The sequence below is a fragment of the Polyodon spathula genome, chromosome 17, assembly GCF_017654505.1.
Source record: "Polyodon spathula isolate WHYD16114869_AA chromosome 17, ASM1765450v1, whole genome shotgun sequence".
Classification (NCBI taxonomy): Eukaryota; Metazoa; Chordata; class Actinopteri; order Acipenseriformes; family Polyodontidae; genus Polyodon; species Polyodon spathula.
This window is the reverse complement of record NC_054550.1, coordinates 34,604,037-34,620,221: the sequence shown is the minus strand read 5'-3', so window position 1 is coordinate 34,620,221 and position 16,185 is coordinate 34,604,037. Positions and strand designations below refer to the sequence as shown.

Sequence of the window (16,185 nt, the reverse complement as noted above, 5' to 3'; positions counted from 1 at the left end):
CTGTAGGAGTCCTTGCAGCTGAACTTCCAAAGAGGGGCGTCCGGAGGGTTAGGTAATTTGGAAGGTGAAAAAAAAGCATTCAAAGTTGACCCTTTTCGTCATGGCAACTGCAATTATGAGGTCTGTTTGGAAGAACAGGGTAAGGCAACCTTTCCATTTAATCGTACCTCGTATACCGTTTGCAGAGCAAGACATGTCGTACGTCCATTTGCAGTTCCCTTTGTGCCAGATAAACATTGCACTCTTGTCTAGACGCTACTCTCCCGTAGTGTATGCTGTTAACACACACACACACTGTATATTAATTATGTAATAGTAACATTGTTCCCCTGTTTAATTAAAACGCGTTCCTATATACGAGTTACAATGTCATACAAATAAGTAACATCGGAATGATACTTCACTAGCTAGCCTTTGTCTAGGTGATTAACCACGCTCTGTAATGTTACCTCAGTTAAGAGTAATACTGCATGTTGTTTTTGCCCAGTACATTTGATTTAGTAGCCATGGGTCAAGTTGAGTTTAGTAACCAAGTAGTAAGCAATACGGTGGCAGAAGGCGAAGTCTTAATGTAGTTAACCTCTATGGTCAGTATGTCTCTTCCACAAAACTGGGTGTATTTACTGCCGCTAGCCTAGGGCAGCTGATTCCGCTGCTGCCAGTACTATCTGCACAAAACAAATTCTTAATATAACCGCCCGTTGCACTTTCTCTAAACATAAAATCAATCAAATATCATTATTTCTTTGTCTTCAGCCCTGATGTTAAGTCTTTTTGGCGCTTCTTGCTGGCAGTAGAATTTATACTGTTAAGAGGAAACCCCTCAAAAGACTGCCTGCAGCTGCGTTTCTAGTGATTCTAACCGCTCCGATCTAATATAGATCATCTAGCAGTCTTTATTTGTTCATCAGTGCCCTACCGCCTCCTCTTTCTGAATCTGTTGCAGCACCCATGCAGCTGCTGGTCATATTTTTTCACGTCTTCCTCCAGGTTCTTGCCAAGGTAAAGGATAGCGTGCAGCCTGACTTTTAATGCTGCTGGAATTTAAACTAGGACGCAGGATCTCTGGGAGGGATTGCAAATCCAATCTTGCTATGTGAGACTGCTGCTTCGGTTTTGTGTACTTTGCAAAACTAAGATCACGTTTTGGATGATGCTGCCAGGGTGCACACATTATATTTCAAAGCTGACCCCCACAGTGTTTTAGAGGTCATAATCTAAACGCCAGTCTTTTCGTATGGGACATGCATAATAAACTCTGGTAGCATGTCTATTAATCTTCTGCACCATTGCAAACTACATTGTGCACGGTAACCTGTTAACTGCTAGGGCTGAACCCTGTTTTTACTGAGCGGGTTTTCTTGATTTTCAGGTACCTGTACAGGTGGGGCGGATGTGCTACTCCTCCTCTTCAGTGGTGAGCTGATGCATCTTATTATCTAATACTCAAGGAAGATGTTCATATTTAACTGAGAAAGTTAAGTTTTACTGTAAAATGCTTATGAGTTTAAATATGTACAATCTGCCTCTCTCTCTCACAGCCTACAACTAAGCTATTTATTGATGGAAAGTTTGTTGAATCAAAGAGCTCAGAGTGGATTGACATCCACAACCCTGTAAGTACTGATTTACACACCCTACATATAGTGTGGCCAGGCTTGTACAGCACTGCATATTGTAACTTTCAAGTTTAGTTTGTATTACTGTAGCAAGGCTCCAGATGTTTCCTGGTATCACATGGATGTTGTTTCTGTTGTTTATAGGTCATTAATATGCCAATATTAACAGTCACTTGCTACAAGCATGCCTTTTGACTGGAAGCTTTTCTTTCTTGTATCGTAGTAGATCACTTTGAGAGAGCAAAAGCTTTCAGTAAAACAAATTAATACAAATAAATGTTAGTCAATGCATTCAGCAGATCTTTCCAGTCTACACCGTGGTTTAGAAGTTACCAAGCTAGTGCATTCCAGTGTATGGATTGAAACACTGTGCTAACTTGCTTCACTATCTCTTTATAGTTTGTTTGGTGCATTAACCTTTTATATAAGGAAAGTGGTTTTTTGCTATGTATGTGTGTCTTTGTATTTTTCCAAAGGCCACCAATGAAGTTATCGGGCGTGTTCCAAAGGCCACCCAGGAGGAGATGCTGGCCGCTGCGCAGTCCTGTAAAACAGCCTTCCGGAGCTGGGCTGAGACCTCCATCCTGAGCAGGCAGCAGGTCTTCCTCCGATACCAGCAGCTGATCAAGGAGAACCTGGTAACAGCTCCTCCTTTTCATATTTTTGACAACTGCAACTCATTTTCTATTCAGGTCTAGAGAAAAAAAAGAGCTCTTCTCAGGCTGTTAATGCAGGCTAGGCAAAATAACTGCACTGAACACAGCAGGGTATGCTTCTATGTCATTTTTGTACGACTGCTTTCTGTATAATGTGCTAGAATGTTTTAATTGGGTATTGTAAGGTTGACTTTTTTTTTTTGTAAAAGTTAAACAAGTGATCTGAATTTTCATTTGCAGAAAGAAATAGCCAAGATAATCACCCGGGAGCAGGGGAAGACTCTGGCCGATGCAGAAGGAGACGTGTTCCGAGGACTGCGTAAGTCTTCTTACTGGGGAGGGAAGGCGTGCTCTGGGTTCTGGAAAAAACCAATAGCTTAAATACAGTATGAAAACATAAGATTCTTCAAGATGCCTCTCTGCTATTCCCTTCTCTGCAGTTCGGAATGAGTTTCCAAGCGATAATACTGAAAGCAATTCGCTGTCTGTCGCCTCAAACTGCTTTTACCCTGATTTAAGTTTTCAGCTGTGTTGTGCAAACAGCGTGACTGCAGATCCAGTGTAGCAGCGTCTAGAGATCAAGAACCAGCACAACGCTAGTTGAATCTGCCTAGATGTTAAATAAATAAGGAGCTTGTGGTTAAATCAAACGCAGCTGCAGGAGCGCACTTTAATCTAGGCTTTAGAGAATGGGGGATTCGTGATCTTGACTGGAAGTTAGTTCCATAAATGAGAGGATAGGTAACCAGTGAAGACCCTAACCGTCCAGATGGTTTTTAGGCTGCATTTACAAACCATTAGCAGATAAGCATGGGCTGGAAGAATAACGAGTCAGCAAATTCTGGAAATTCAAAAGATTAAACGCTTAATCCTTACTCACTTTATACAATATAGGTTTGTGGCATTTCCCTAAAGACCCTCTGATGCTAAAGTCCTGTTTTCAGGACTGGACTTTGAAACAAGGGTATTATGTCGGTCTAATGCACCAAGTTAACCATTAGACTTCACTGGCAAGATGCAACTACACAGGGAGCAAAATCTGTAACAAAGTCTGTTCTTAACGCTGGATCAGAAAGACCCCCCTTTTTGAAGTATTTTTTAATTTGTGGATACAAAAGCCTTTACAACAGAGCGCCTACTTCCAGCCCTGTTAAAGTCTCTGTTAGTTATGCTGTCTTGCCAGTCATGACAAGCTGAGATATATATCTGTCTGGGATTTCCTTTGCATAACGAATTAGCCATGTTAGGGACACCCATTTACACAACAGCGTACAATATACTGTGTATCGGGTGCTTTCATTTTCTTTTTGTGCAGCCTATGTACAACGCCCATGTTATTTAAATACCTTGTTGATTTTCCCTTCAGAGGTGGTCGAGCACACCTGCAGCATTACGTCTCTAATGCTGGGGGAGACTCTGCCCTCCATCACCAAGGACATGGACTCCTATACCTACCGGCTCCCCCTGGGGGTGTGTGCTGGCATCGCACCCTTCAACTTCCCTGCCATGATCCCGCTGTGGATGTTCCCGATGGGCTTGGTGTGTGGAAACACCTACCTGATGAAGCCCTCGGAGCGAGTGCCTGGGGCCACCATGCTGCTCGCCAAGCTGCTGCAGGACTCGGGCGCCCCTGATGGCACGCTGAACATTATTCACGGGCAACATGATGGTAAGGGCAACTCCATTTATAACTTATGGAAAAAAGAGATTGCATAGCAGTTTGATCCATTCCTGGTTTTGATTACTATGAGTTTAATAGAACACACCTGAGCTTGTTACCTATACACTGTGGCTTATCGAGCTTATAGTAAAACCTGGTGTGGGTGAAACTGCTATGCAATAGGAGTCTTAATTCTATCCCTGATTTATTATTATTTATTGGAATTTTAATTGATTACTAATGTTATTATCTTTTTACCCTTAGCTGTGAATTTTATCTGTGATCATCCTGCTATCAAAGCCATAAGCTTTGTGGGATCAAACCAGGCTGGGGAATACATCTACGAGAGAGGGTCCAAGAACGGCAAGAGGGTGCAGTCCAACATGGTACAGTGCAGCCTGGTCTATTCCAGGGACAATGATTGAAGCTTCGTTTGCAGATCTCACATAATAAAGGCTCAGATGTTGTTTTTTTTTTGTGTGATTGGTAGCAGAGATTTACTAAAAGAACTTACAGTAAAGTTAATATTTCAGATCAAAGTCAGCCAAATAATTAAGCATCTGTTTGTGTGTGTGAAAGCAATGAATACTGTACTCTGCAAGGTAGAAAATGTGCGTGTATTTACTGTTCTTTATTCCTACCATGTTAATTCTTGAGTTGAACCAATTAAACCTCCATCCAGGTCCTTCAGCATTTAAAGACTTCATGATATCAGTTACACCTGTGGTAAAATGGCCTCCCAGGTCTAGAGTTGTCCTTATCTGGATTGTGTAATGCTTGCTATTGGCTCAGTTTACCCTTTCAAAAGCCAAGCTGTTTCAGGTTTTGGTCAGCAGATGGCGCCAAACAGTAAAAAATTAGATTAGTGTTGACATTTACATGAGTGACTACATGGCTGGTGTACCACTCCCTAACCGTCTGCACTGTTCCCTGGCTGTTTCACATCAAGTTGTGAAGCAGGTTCTTGTCATATGGCAAACCAGTTGTCTGTGTTTATCAGGGAGCCAAGAACCACGGAGTAGTGATGCCCGATGCTAACAAGGAGAACACGCTGAACCAGCTTGTGGGGGCAGCGTTCGGAGCTGCAGGACAGCGCTGCATGGCACTCTCCACAGCAATCCTAGTGGGGGAGGCAAAGAAGTGGCTGCCAGAGCTGGTGGACAAGTCCAAAAAACTCAAAGTCAATGCAGGTAGGCGCTTGGGCAGAAAATCAGGGCTTGTCTGGAGACCTTGTGTGGTGTGGTGTACTGAGTTTCAGTTACATTCGACAGGAGAGACTTTACATGTTCATTTAGGAATGGGCAGATATTCTTAACTTGCCACTGTATTTGTAAACAGGTGTAGGAAAGACTGCTCCACTGCAAGCTGGTCTTCGTGCAGTTCCTACTTCTACAGACTGCTATTATAGCAAAGGCAATAAACGGGGTCTACAGTATATTTTATTGGTTTACAGTATATACCACTTTTTTATTTCTCAGTATAAGACACTTTAATAATGTTTACTTAGTAATCATAGGGTTATCTTTCTATAAAGTGTTCTGATGCGGAAAAACTTGAAAGGTGATGGTGTTAATTCTGCTTGGTTTTATCAGCTTGCACGGTTTATTAGAGCAGAGATACGGTTGAAAGGTTTGCAGTCTGTGCCGTTCTTGGCAGAGTTCTGGTTCTGGGATTGACCCTTGCCCCCTCGAATCTCCCAGGTGACCAGCCAGGGGCAGACGTGGGTCCCCTGATCTCCCCGCAGGCCAGAAACCGCGTGAGCGAGCTGATCCAGAGCGGAGTGGATGAGGGCGCGACGCTGCTGCTGGACGGCAGGAGCGTGCAGGTGAAGGGCTATGAAAGGGGCAACTTTGTGGGACCCACCATTCTGGCGAACGTCAAGGTAAGGAAGGATAGGTACAGGAATCTAATTGATGCATCTGAAGGCTCCTGAAATTATCTCGGTGCTGTGAACACATTGTTCCTTCCTTTCCTGGTTTAGAATATCTTCTTAATTATACTATTTTCACCTATCCTAATAATTATTTGTGTTTGTTTTGTAAATAAGTTGGCTGGTCCCAGTTCTGTATTGGTTTGGACAAAAGTTTTTGCTTCAATTCTTTATAACTCTATTGTTGTTGAAACATTTCTCCGTTATTGACTTTCAGGCTAAATGTTCGAAAGCGATTGTTAAGAACACCCTACATTGAGTGTAACCCTCACAACAAGCAAAACTGATGCTCTCACCATAAGTGGTTTCTTTTCCCTTCCCTGCAGCCTCACATGAAGTGCTACACTGAGGAGATCTTTGGGCCGGTGCTGGTAGTTCTAGAGGCAGACAGTCTCGACGAAGCCATCGATATAGTGAACAGTAACTGCTATGGCAATGGAACAGCCATCTTCACCACCAATGGAGCTACAGCACGCAAGTACACACACGGAGTCGACGTTGGGCAGGTAAGGAGCTGCGTTATAACTAGGGAGCAGTGGATTTATTTTAACAGCAGAGATGAGAAAGAAAAGTAAAACAGCTTAACTCTTTTGCATTGAGATTGTCATGGGTGTACTGAAGTGCCCTAACCCCCCCCCCCCCCTGTTTATCAGATGTTTTCTTTGTTTTAGATTGGTGTCAATGTACCGATCCCTGTCCCTCTGCCCATGTTCTCTTTCACTGGCTCTCGGGACTCGTTCAGAGGAGATACCAACTTCTATGGGAAACAGGTAAGTGGTACTGCCCGGCTTCATGGCTGGGCAAAAAACAAGGCAAGTGTGATCCAACAAAAAGTTCATGAGAATGACCAGATGTTGCTGATTTCCTATCTGTTTCTTCTCCACCTTTTAAAATGAATACCTCCTGCTTCTTTCATTAAAACTGCACAACTGTTAACATGAAAACTATTACTCCACAGTCACAACATGGTGCAGTAAATGAATAAGTACATGTAACCTGGGCTGTAAAGGTTCAGCTCAAAGGCAGTTTTTGGATCCTTCTGTCTGCTAAATAAATTAAATTCCCAGCTTAATTCAGTTTACTCCATTCATTTGAAGAGCTCACTGGAGTTTGCTCATTTAAAGTGCTAGTGCTGGTACAGTTCTGAGTAAGGTGTGTTTTTTTTTTTTTGTTTTTTTTTCCTCCCACAACCCCCAGGGAATTCAGTTTTACACCCAGATCAAGACTGTCACGTCCCAGTGGAAGGAGGAAGACTCCACTTTGGGAAGCCCTGCTGTCGTTATGCCCACAATGGGACGATAAGGACAGCTGCTATGAGCGGATCCCCCTCCGACAGACACAAACACGCATAGGCTCGCTGCAGGAAGAAAATCGCAAGAAAAAACAAATGAGCCTTAATGTCTAGATTGTATGAAGGGATGATCGTGAGTGTTTAGGGGTTTGATCCATCAGTGATTAAAGTCCAGTGTAACATCTGGGCCTGTTTCCAGTGGGTGGCTGACTGTGTTTGGTGCTTATGTAGTATGTATTGAAATTGAAATCACCTCAACATTTGTACACGTATTGACCTCAAAGCGAGGACACATGGATTCAGTAATGCAATGAAAACACATCTGTTTCATACTTGTTTCAGGTCAGGATGATTATACAGTAGCCGTTGCTTGTAGAATTAATTTGGCTTGCAGTCTCTCACTGAATATTGTGTACAGTTGCTTCCTAGTAACGGTTTTGTTTGATTTAACTAGCTCCCTTGGATAATTTAAAATTACAAACCTTTATTAAAGTAATTTATTTCTACTTTTCACACTTTATTAAACAAATGAAAGAATTCCAGTACGCTATTGTTTTCAAGGGTGGGGTCTGTACAGGTCATTGCACTAGAACCCAAGGCACTGGGTGGGTCATTACTGAGCTTCATTACAGGAAAGTTATTGCCCTGCTTCATAGTCTGTAGGCTTTAAATCTCACATCAGATGGGAGTTTAATTGCATTTGGGTTTGGTTTTAAACTGCAAAAAGCTAATCTGTGAAAGACACAGTAAAGCCCAGCAGCATTAGGTATTGTGATTTATCCTGAAGCCAAGCACTTACACAGCTCATCTGTTTTGTAAATGTTTTTTTCTTCATATAACATTTTTACTTTGCATATTGAGAAATAGCGACTTGACATTACAATAGCCCACACTTTAAACAGATGGTTGGTTTGTTGCATAGGTTTTTGTCACCAGAATATTGCAATACTGCTGACCAAAATAAAATTGATTTCTAAAAATAAAAACGAGAAAGGTTTATAAACTGCTTGTTGTATACAAAATACATGTTCTAATTACTGGTGTATTTCAAATATATTTTTGTAGACGAACGTAAAACACAGTTTTATTTGTTTTTATATAAAAAAGGGTTTAAAATATAACACTTTGTGAAGAGTTGCACAAGTCTACTTTCCAGTACTAGAATCTTTAAAGGTTATATAATTTTTTTTCTGTAGTACAGTTCAGGAGTGTTCAGTCAAATAGGGCTGAGGTATATAACCCTTCTTGACGGTGTCAGGTAGCCTGAATATCTGGGAGAGTGCTTCCGTGAGAAGGGATCCCAGGCAGTGGAGTCTGGGTCATGAAAGTCAGATTTGGGTTGTTATCCTGAAGCAGAGACCTGAAAAACAAAACAATATTTTATTGTCAATCTACACGCAACTTTGTTGACTTCAAAGCCTTACCTTCGACTGTTTTAAGGAGAGTAGCGTGCATTGGCTTCAAACACATAAGAAATGTCATCTGAGATGAGAGGGTTACAGTCTCCTTACCCAGGATCTTCTTTGTCTTTATTGCTTCTTTCAGTTGGTGCTGATAAAGACAGGTCTCGTGTTGGTTTCCTCAAAAAATAAATAAAACAAAGAAACACTGTGTGTTATGCAGATGAGACAAGGGAGATAACTTTTTTATATGATGGCACATTGATAGTGTGTTTTTGGGGGTTTTGGAGTCTTCAGTATCTAGAAGTAAAGTTTCATGTACAATTCAAGATTATCAGGATACCTTGTTTTGAGTCCATTCATTTTAGCAAAGAGTAGCCGCAGTACTTCCTCTTTCTGCTCCCACGTCAGTTCAGAAATGTCCACCCTGTTGCTCTGCACGTTTGCCCTGCAAAAAATATAAATGCAAATGCTTATTGAACAAAACACAACTCAAACTACTGTGTAATAAAAACATTATAAAAAATTAAAAACAAAACAATGGTAAACCATCTGAATATAACCACATATAAATATAAAGTAATAGCATGTAATAATTTGCGTGCTTTACCATTTCAATATCAATCACATTTAAATATGCTTTTATCTTTTACACCCAGACCAGGAAAAACCAAGAAGCTACTGTTGAGTATCTCCTATTTATCAGTATAGTACATTTGTTAGAATTAAAAAAAAAAAAAAACAAAACACAACAACTGATGACAACAGATAAGACCCCCTTTGCATACGTTTAGACCATTTCAGGCTATGCTATGCTAATTATGCTCTAGCCTGACTGCTGATGCACTTATAGAGTCGTCTTGTTCTGCAGAAGTACAAATGACGTGAATGCTAATTGAAACCAAAACATACCAGTTCTCTGCTTCCCTCAGGTCTTGGTACACATTGTTAGTGCTGTGTTCATTCTTGGTGAAAGTCCTGATTTTCGGACGCTCTTCTTTTCCTGCATATGCTTCCTGCAGCTTCCTCTGATAGGCTACCTGGGCTGCCTGCTTGTATTGTGCCCGGCTGCTTATGACCACCTGCTTTGCATGGTCCAGTGCCTCCAGAAAGAACCCCTCCACCTCTGTGCGTTGGTCCACAATGTTTTTCGCCAGCTTCTTTACCCTGTTCATCTTCGCTGTCATTTTCTTCAGTTCCTCTGCTTCTTTCATGTGGTAGCTCAGTGCTTCATTAAGTCTGACGTTCTCCTTGAAGACAGAGCGGGCTGCATCATCCAGCTGGCTGTGTAGGATGATACAGGAACGCTAACTCTGATTTACTGTGCGAATCTGCCAAAGCTTCACTACTCCAGAGTCTAAAACAACCATCCTTTTTTATTTTGTATTTATTTGTTTCTTTTAACAGTGTGATTTTGAACAAAAAAAAAAAAAGTCTATATCAAAAAATATATTTAAAAGGAGTGGTAAATGATTTATTCTCTGTATATAAGAGTATAATAGAAGTAAGAAACTGCTCCAATATATTCCCTTATTCCATATTTCTACTGACATTGCCCTTGGGTCAGTATAGTATATTTCTATTAAACAATTCACTTTCCACAATCCATTTTAGGGCAAGTCCTGTGTTACTATAGAACGGAAGGTTGTATCAGTCCTGAGGTTAGTGTTATCCCTCTGCTGGCGATCCCAATGAAATGAAAACCAGGATTCAATCTGATCAGAGATAAGATACTTTAGGGTCATGCTATGTATGCTACCATGCCACTGTAAACACTAGGGGGCTCTTTAGCACAGCCGATGTGTCTGAAACGTTGTGTATAGTGTATGAACGAGGACGGGCCTGGGGAGCGCAGGTGACGTAGCTGCAGCCAAAGCAATTTAGTTCAGATAATAAGATACTTTATACTTATAAATAAGGGGTTTTAAAATGTGTTCCTGTTTCTTTAAATTATATTTAGAACATGTAATTACACAGAAGAAACTTACACAACAGCTTCATTGTGGGCTCGCTCAGCCAGCTGTGCTATTTTCTTTTCTGCCTCTTTCTCCAGCCGAAGCTATGAAAATAAATAAAAAATCCATCCTCGTGTACACTATTATTATAGATTAATATTGTTTCTTCTGGAAAACCTACACAATCGCATGTAATATTCTATTTCCAGCTTGTCTGACTCAGTTACATGCATACAAATATCAGCTTCGACAGAGCAACATCTTGGCGCTTTTATGATGGGAGCTTGTCAGCTTATGTTAATAAATCCAAATCCTAAATGTCTCTTGTTTAATTGTCATTTTAAGAGATTTTAGATGTAGCCAGTATGAGTTTTTCTTACTTTTTCTCCAAAGAACTTGTGTTCCATTCTTGCCACGATTTCCTTGTGTTCCTTCTTTGCAATGTACAAATTCTCTTTTATCTGCAGATGCAATGAAGATATTATCACTAAGAGTAGGTTCAAAGTCTAAAAGGATCTTAGCGACATTCAGTACTGGTTAAGAAAACCCAAAGCAGTGGGTAACAAAGCAACTCAAGATTCCAACCGATATCAACTCGTTAAAATGTTACAGAACACTGCCTGGCATGGCATGAGGGTCATGGAACCTGAAAGAAAGATGCTTTAGACAGCTTTGCCGTTTGACTTCCTGACAGGTGAGCACTTAGAAAAGTATTTATGAATGTCTTCACATTGCAAACTAACTATATTTCAGTATTTCAATTAATGTGCTACTGATGATATGTGACACACTGAAATGAACAATTGCCTCAAACCCACTTGGTTTGAAGGTCCACCACCTGGCCTGCTGAATCAAATAGAGGGGTGTTATAGTCTACTTATATTGCTCTGATAGGCCAGATTTGGGTGGTGTAATGTGTGTGGAGGACAGTCCTTCCTCCTGAAGCTAAGATTTTAAACTTTATTTCACACGTGGGTATTAACCCTTTGTGTTTGAATGATTGTTCAGTGTTATTTGTGTTTATTTATGTGTTGTTTTGCCCACAGGAACAGGGCCTGCGAACTCATGTCATCAAGCTCCTTCTCCATCTGAGCCTTTTTCTTCCGGAACTCCTTGATCGTCTTCATCTCGCTCTGGACCATTCGCAATTCATTTGATTTTTTCTTGAACTTCTCATCCAGTTCATTCAGCTGTTGTGTGTAATCGCTCACCTAAAGCAAAAAAAAACAAAAAACTACTCATCTCAACTCAGTAGTAATACATGCAGTGACAAACATATACAGTTAGTAATTGGGAGTTTTTTAATTACAGTCCTCTCTGTTTACTTGGCTATCTGATGTATATATTCCTTCTACTTTGGGGGAAAGGCCCACACAGCACTCCCAGCTCCAACTTGCCATGGAGGATTTGAACCACGCGCTGTGATTCACCCTGTACTCCAATCACCTGTGCTTTTTCAAGAGATAATTATCTCAACATACTCATGTGCTGTTGTCATCGTCTAAAATCTGAATTATAAACCTTGAACAAATTCCTCGGAAGAGCACCACTTAAATTTGGTAGAAAACAAGGACTATATATATAATCACTCCACCCTGGTAATAATAGTGGCATTTCGAGCTAAATGTTTTGCACATTTCAACACAGTGTTAATTATAATTAAGGTAATTAAGATTTAATGTAATTAGGAGCTTATCTCATGTATCAGAGATGTGAGATTTAGCTCATCCTTGTCTTGGAAAAAACCTGGTGAATCACCCCTATCTGCTAACAGATTTAATTGAGCTAGCCCACTTTATTTGCTTAATTAAACAGGCAACTTCCCTACAACATTTAGTGGTTAAGATACGTACATACAAGAACATGCAATTTGAGATCTTAATCTTTTTTTATTCATTAAAACATGCATAATTATAATGCAAGAGCGTTTAAAACATTATGTATAGGTCTTTACATGTATAATGAACCTTACATTTCCACATTCTGGTCTACAAGCAAAAAGAGCAAAACACAATATTTAATAGGACTTCAGTATTTCCAATAATTCTTTCTGGCTTCTAAAGGTGTGTATAGTATAATCCCTGCAGAGAACCTTTCAGAGTTATATTTTGGTCTTACTTTTGTATTGAACTCTGTATTTTTTACCTGACATGCTTTATGGTAATAATTATTTAATTTGTGTGTGTTTTTTGTTCTACAATTTCAAACCATTCATATATCTTTAAAATAGATAACTTATCCTCTTTTACGTTTGTACAAATAGAAAAAGTGTGTTCATTAGATTTTTTTGTTCTCCTGTGTCCTGTCGCTCCCTATGGAAGTTTTGCTCGCATGGGTTGGATGGCTTTGAAGCTGGCGAGTTTATGCACCATCACTTCCCCCTTCTGATTCTCTGATGGTGATATTTTCCATTACTGATGTCACTGATCGCCAATTTGTTTGATCACCACTGCCTGAAATAGAACATGTGTAGAACAGGCAGTGGCACTATATATAGTTTTCAGATCAAGCCACAACAATACTTTCCAGAGTGAACAGAGTAAGGGTCAGAGGAATATGGCCAGGGTCTTCTTAATGGCAATGTTTTAAGTTGGTCCAGACCATTCTTTATTTTCCAGTGTAACAAGGCTGTTTTGACCATGATGAAGCAATAGAACACAATGGAAAGCAACTGTTCACCAGAGCTCTTGATCCACACATGTAAGTTTTGCATGGCCTGGTGATTGTCCAACTGGGTCATTATATCGGTGATAAAATTAATTGATTATATATGAATATATATATATAAATATATATATAATGTTTTGTTCAAAAGAGCCAACTTCCCAACATTTCAGTATGTTTAACATACCTTTGTCAAGGGAAAGTGTGTTTGAATCCATTTATTGACCTTTATTCTTCTGTATTGAACATTATCTAATTTTATTTCTTCTAAAACTACAACTTGTATATATGTACATTATGTATACTATCACAGCAATGGTGATTTTCTGTTGCAAAGCAGTGCATTGTTCCAAAAATGCTGATCAAACATGCCAAAACAGAATGATATACAGCATACTCTAGTAATTTAGAACAGAAAATCATACAACACAATGTTGTGCAATAAGGAGGGAGATTACAGTCTATGCCAAAATGTGTTCATGTGTTTCAGTGTTTTACTTGAAAATGTATGTAATTAAAACATTCTGGCACACCTTCAAAGAACACAGAACTGTTGGTGGTTTTTATGTTTTTTTATTTTGTTTTTTTTTTTAAATACAAGTTGAAATACTATATACACTTTGGCTAACACTATATTTCTTCCATAACTTCGTTGATAGATGAAATGGTAGCCGTATTAGTCCAGAGATGGCAGACAAAGAGAAGGAGATGTGATACATTTTATTGGACAAACTAAACAATAATTAAATCACAAGCTTTCAAGACCTCTAAGGTCTCTTCTTCAGGTGAAAGTAGGAAACTGAAATAACTTCAAAATATTTAGCAAATGTTTGAGATCAAATAATTTCTTGAATATGACACCAAGTGACATAGTGTGTGTGTGTGTGTGTGTGTGTGTGTGTGTGTGTGTGTGTGTGTGTGTGTGTGTGTGTGTGTGTGTGTATATATATATATATATATATATATATATATATATATATATATATATATATATATATATATATATATATATATATATATATAAAGATTACTTGTATTTTTCATCACATAAACATTTCAGCCTAAACTGGACCCAAGGTGCATTAAGTAACTCAGCGGCTCAGAGTGGGGATTGCTCCGCTCACTGGGATCACCGATGACCCCTGCTCTGTAGCGCTCCGAGCTGCTCAGGAGGAGCGGAACTAAGCATGACGTGAAGTGGGTTCTTTCACAGAGCTGCTCCGAGCTGCTCAGGAGGAGCGGAACTAAGCATGACGTGAAGTGGGTTCTTTCACAGAGCTGCTCCGAGCTGCTCAGGAGGAGCGGAACTAAGCATGACGTGAAGTGGGTTCTTTCACAGAGCTGCTCCGAGCTGCTCAGGAGGAGCGGAACTAAGCATGACGTGAAGTGGGTTCTTTCACAGAGCTGCTCCGAGCGGCTCACTTATTTAACTCAACCAGTGAGTTCAGTAAAGACTCTGCAACTTACCAGCTCCTCATTTTCTTCTCTTGCCTGCCTTTTGAGATCTCTCAACTGTTGTTGCAATTTTGCAATCTGAAAGAAGAGTTCAGAAAACATGTACAAATAACCAATTAATGGAGTCAGTACCATGAAGAAGTGCCTGCAAACCATACAAGTAATTTGCAAGAATGGTTGGTCAACTGCAATTAAAAGTACATTAGTATAATTTTAATTCTACTGCAGTTTGGACAAGACACATAGTCATCATCTTGTATTAATAGGCAATCAATTATACTAAGTAAGCCTGTCTGAATGATGAAAGATTATTTTGCTTGACTTTACAGGAACATGGCTAATCTTTTGCAGTTTCAGGGTTTCCTTATTGCTAACAAAGTGTTTATTATATATTGTGAAAGTGAAAAAATACATTAAGTTTACAATATACACCATCACTACCGAAAGCCGTGCAATTTTATGCAATGTTTCTATTTTTATACTTTATTATAATCTGCCACTTAATACCTGCGAATTTACTGAATATTTTACTTCAAAGAACCCACAGTTCAACATAGCTCAAATTACTCTCCCGTGAGTTAAAAGATATGAATTCAGTGCTTACACGCTTGGCGTGCTCTTAAGCAGAAGATCACTAAAGGAATGCTTCAGAAGAAAAGGGTTATCGCTCTGAGAGTTGGATGAAATGGCAGTTTGCAGACTGACTGCAGACAGCTAGGCTGAAAGTCAGTAGAGTAGGAGTACTCTTCTGCAAGCAACACAGCACAATGGAGTGAGGAAGCTGACTGAACGGTCCATCCAGGAAAGGAGGAACCCAATGCACTTTATACCAATAGCACACCAATATTAAAACCACAAGTTACATTGCATTGCAACCTGGTGATCAGCTATCTGGACCTAGGGCGAAATGGTCATTGTATTGAATTAGGGCACAACTTCTGAAGACTTTCAGGTTTTCCCTGCTCTTGTTCGACTTACCTGTTCATCTTTTTCAGCCTCCTTCTTCTTCAAAAAGGCAATGATCTCCACCGTGCTCCTCGTTGGCTCTGGCCTGTTTCCTCGCAGCCTCCCTGTATTCCACTCTGGACTGTTCTGTTATATCAAGCCTGGCCTCCCAAAGGGCAGCATTTGCCTTTGCTTTCTCAGCATCGGACTCCTCTGCGATTTTAGACTCTGGCTTTCCCCCCTTCTTTCCTTTCCTGCAAAGAGAACGAAAAATATGTGTTTACTGATCAGAATTCCCACCCACCAGCATTACAGCACACAGGTCTTTTGAAAGTTTGCAGGTACAGCATTTACCCTGTGGGCACATGGCGTTTAAAAGTGTGCATTAAAATGCCTACATTCTTTAGAATTGGGGATTGCAATGCCTAGATAAATACTCCTTGTTTGCCAGTTAGGCTGCACGTGTTATTCTTGTCAGTGCCTCTGGTAGTGTCAGTGACAGCAAGGACCTCTAGTTAATAAAAGCAGACAAATCCTAAGCATAACATTTAAGGAATATTAAAAATAGCAAGTCTGCCTAACCCCTTCGTACCGCCTGCCTTACAGCCAT

The 16,185-nt window shown here is 40.1% G+C and overlaps 1 protein-coding gene and 1 pseudogene across 1 annotated transcript; one reads left to right on the top strand and one right to left on the bottom strand.

Annotated features, from left to right (window-relative positions):
• On the top strand, window positions 1-8,142 carry LOC121329815 (methylmalonate-semialdehyde dehydrogenase [acylating], mitochondrial-like). The gene is made up of 12 exons (XM_041275686.1): window positions 1-139; window positions 1,373-1,417; window positions 1,542-1,616; window positions 2,096-2,257; window positions 2,516-2,594; window positions 3,642-3,944; window positions 4,200-4,321; window positions 4,936-5,125; window positions 5,636-5,817; window positions 6,192-6,371; window positions 6,537-6,635; window positions 7,063-8,142. Exons 1-12 carry the CDS (start codon window positions 101-103, stop codon window positions 7,165-7,167), a joined length of 1,581 nt encoding a protein of 526 aa, XP_041131620.1. The 5' UTR covers window positions 1-100; the 3' UTR covers window positions 7,168-8,142.
• LOC121329817 lies at window positions 7,966-15,846 on the bottom strand (annotated as a pseudogene).
• Between the last annotated feature and the right edge of the window lie 339 nt (window positions 15,847-16,185).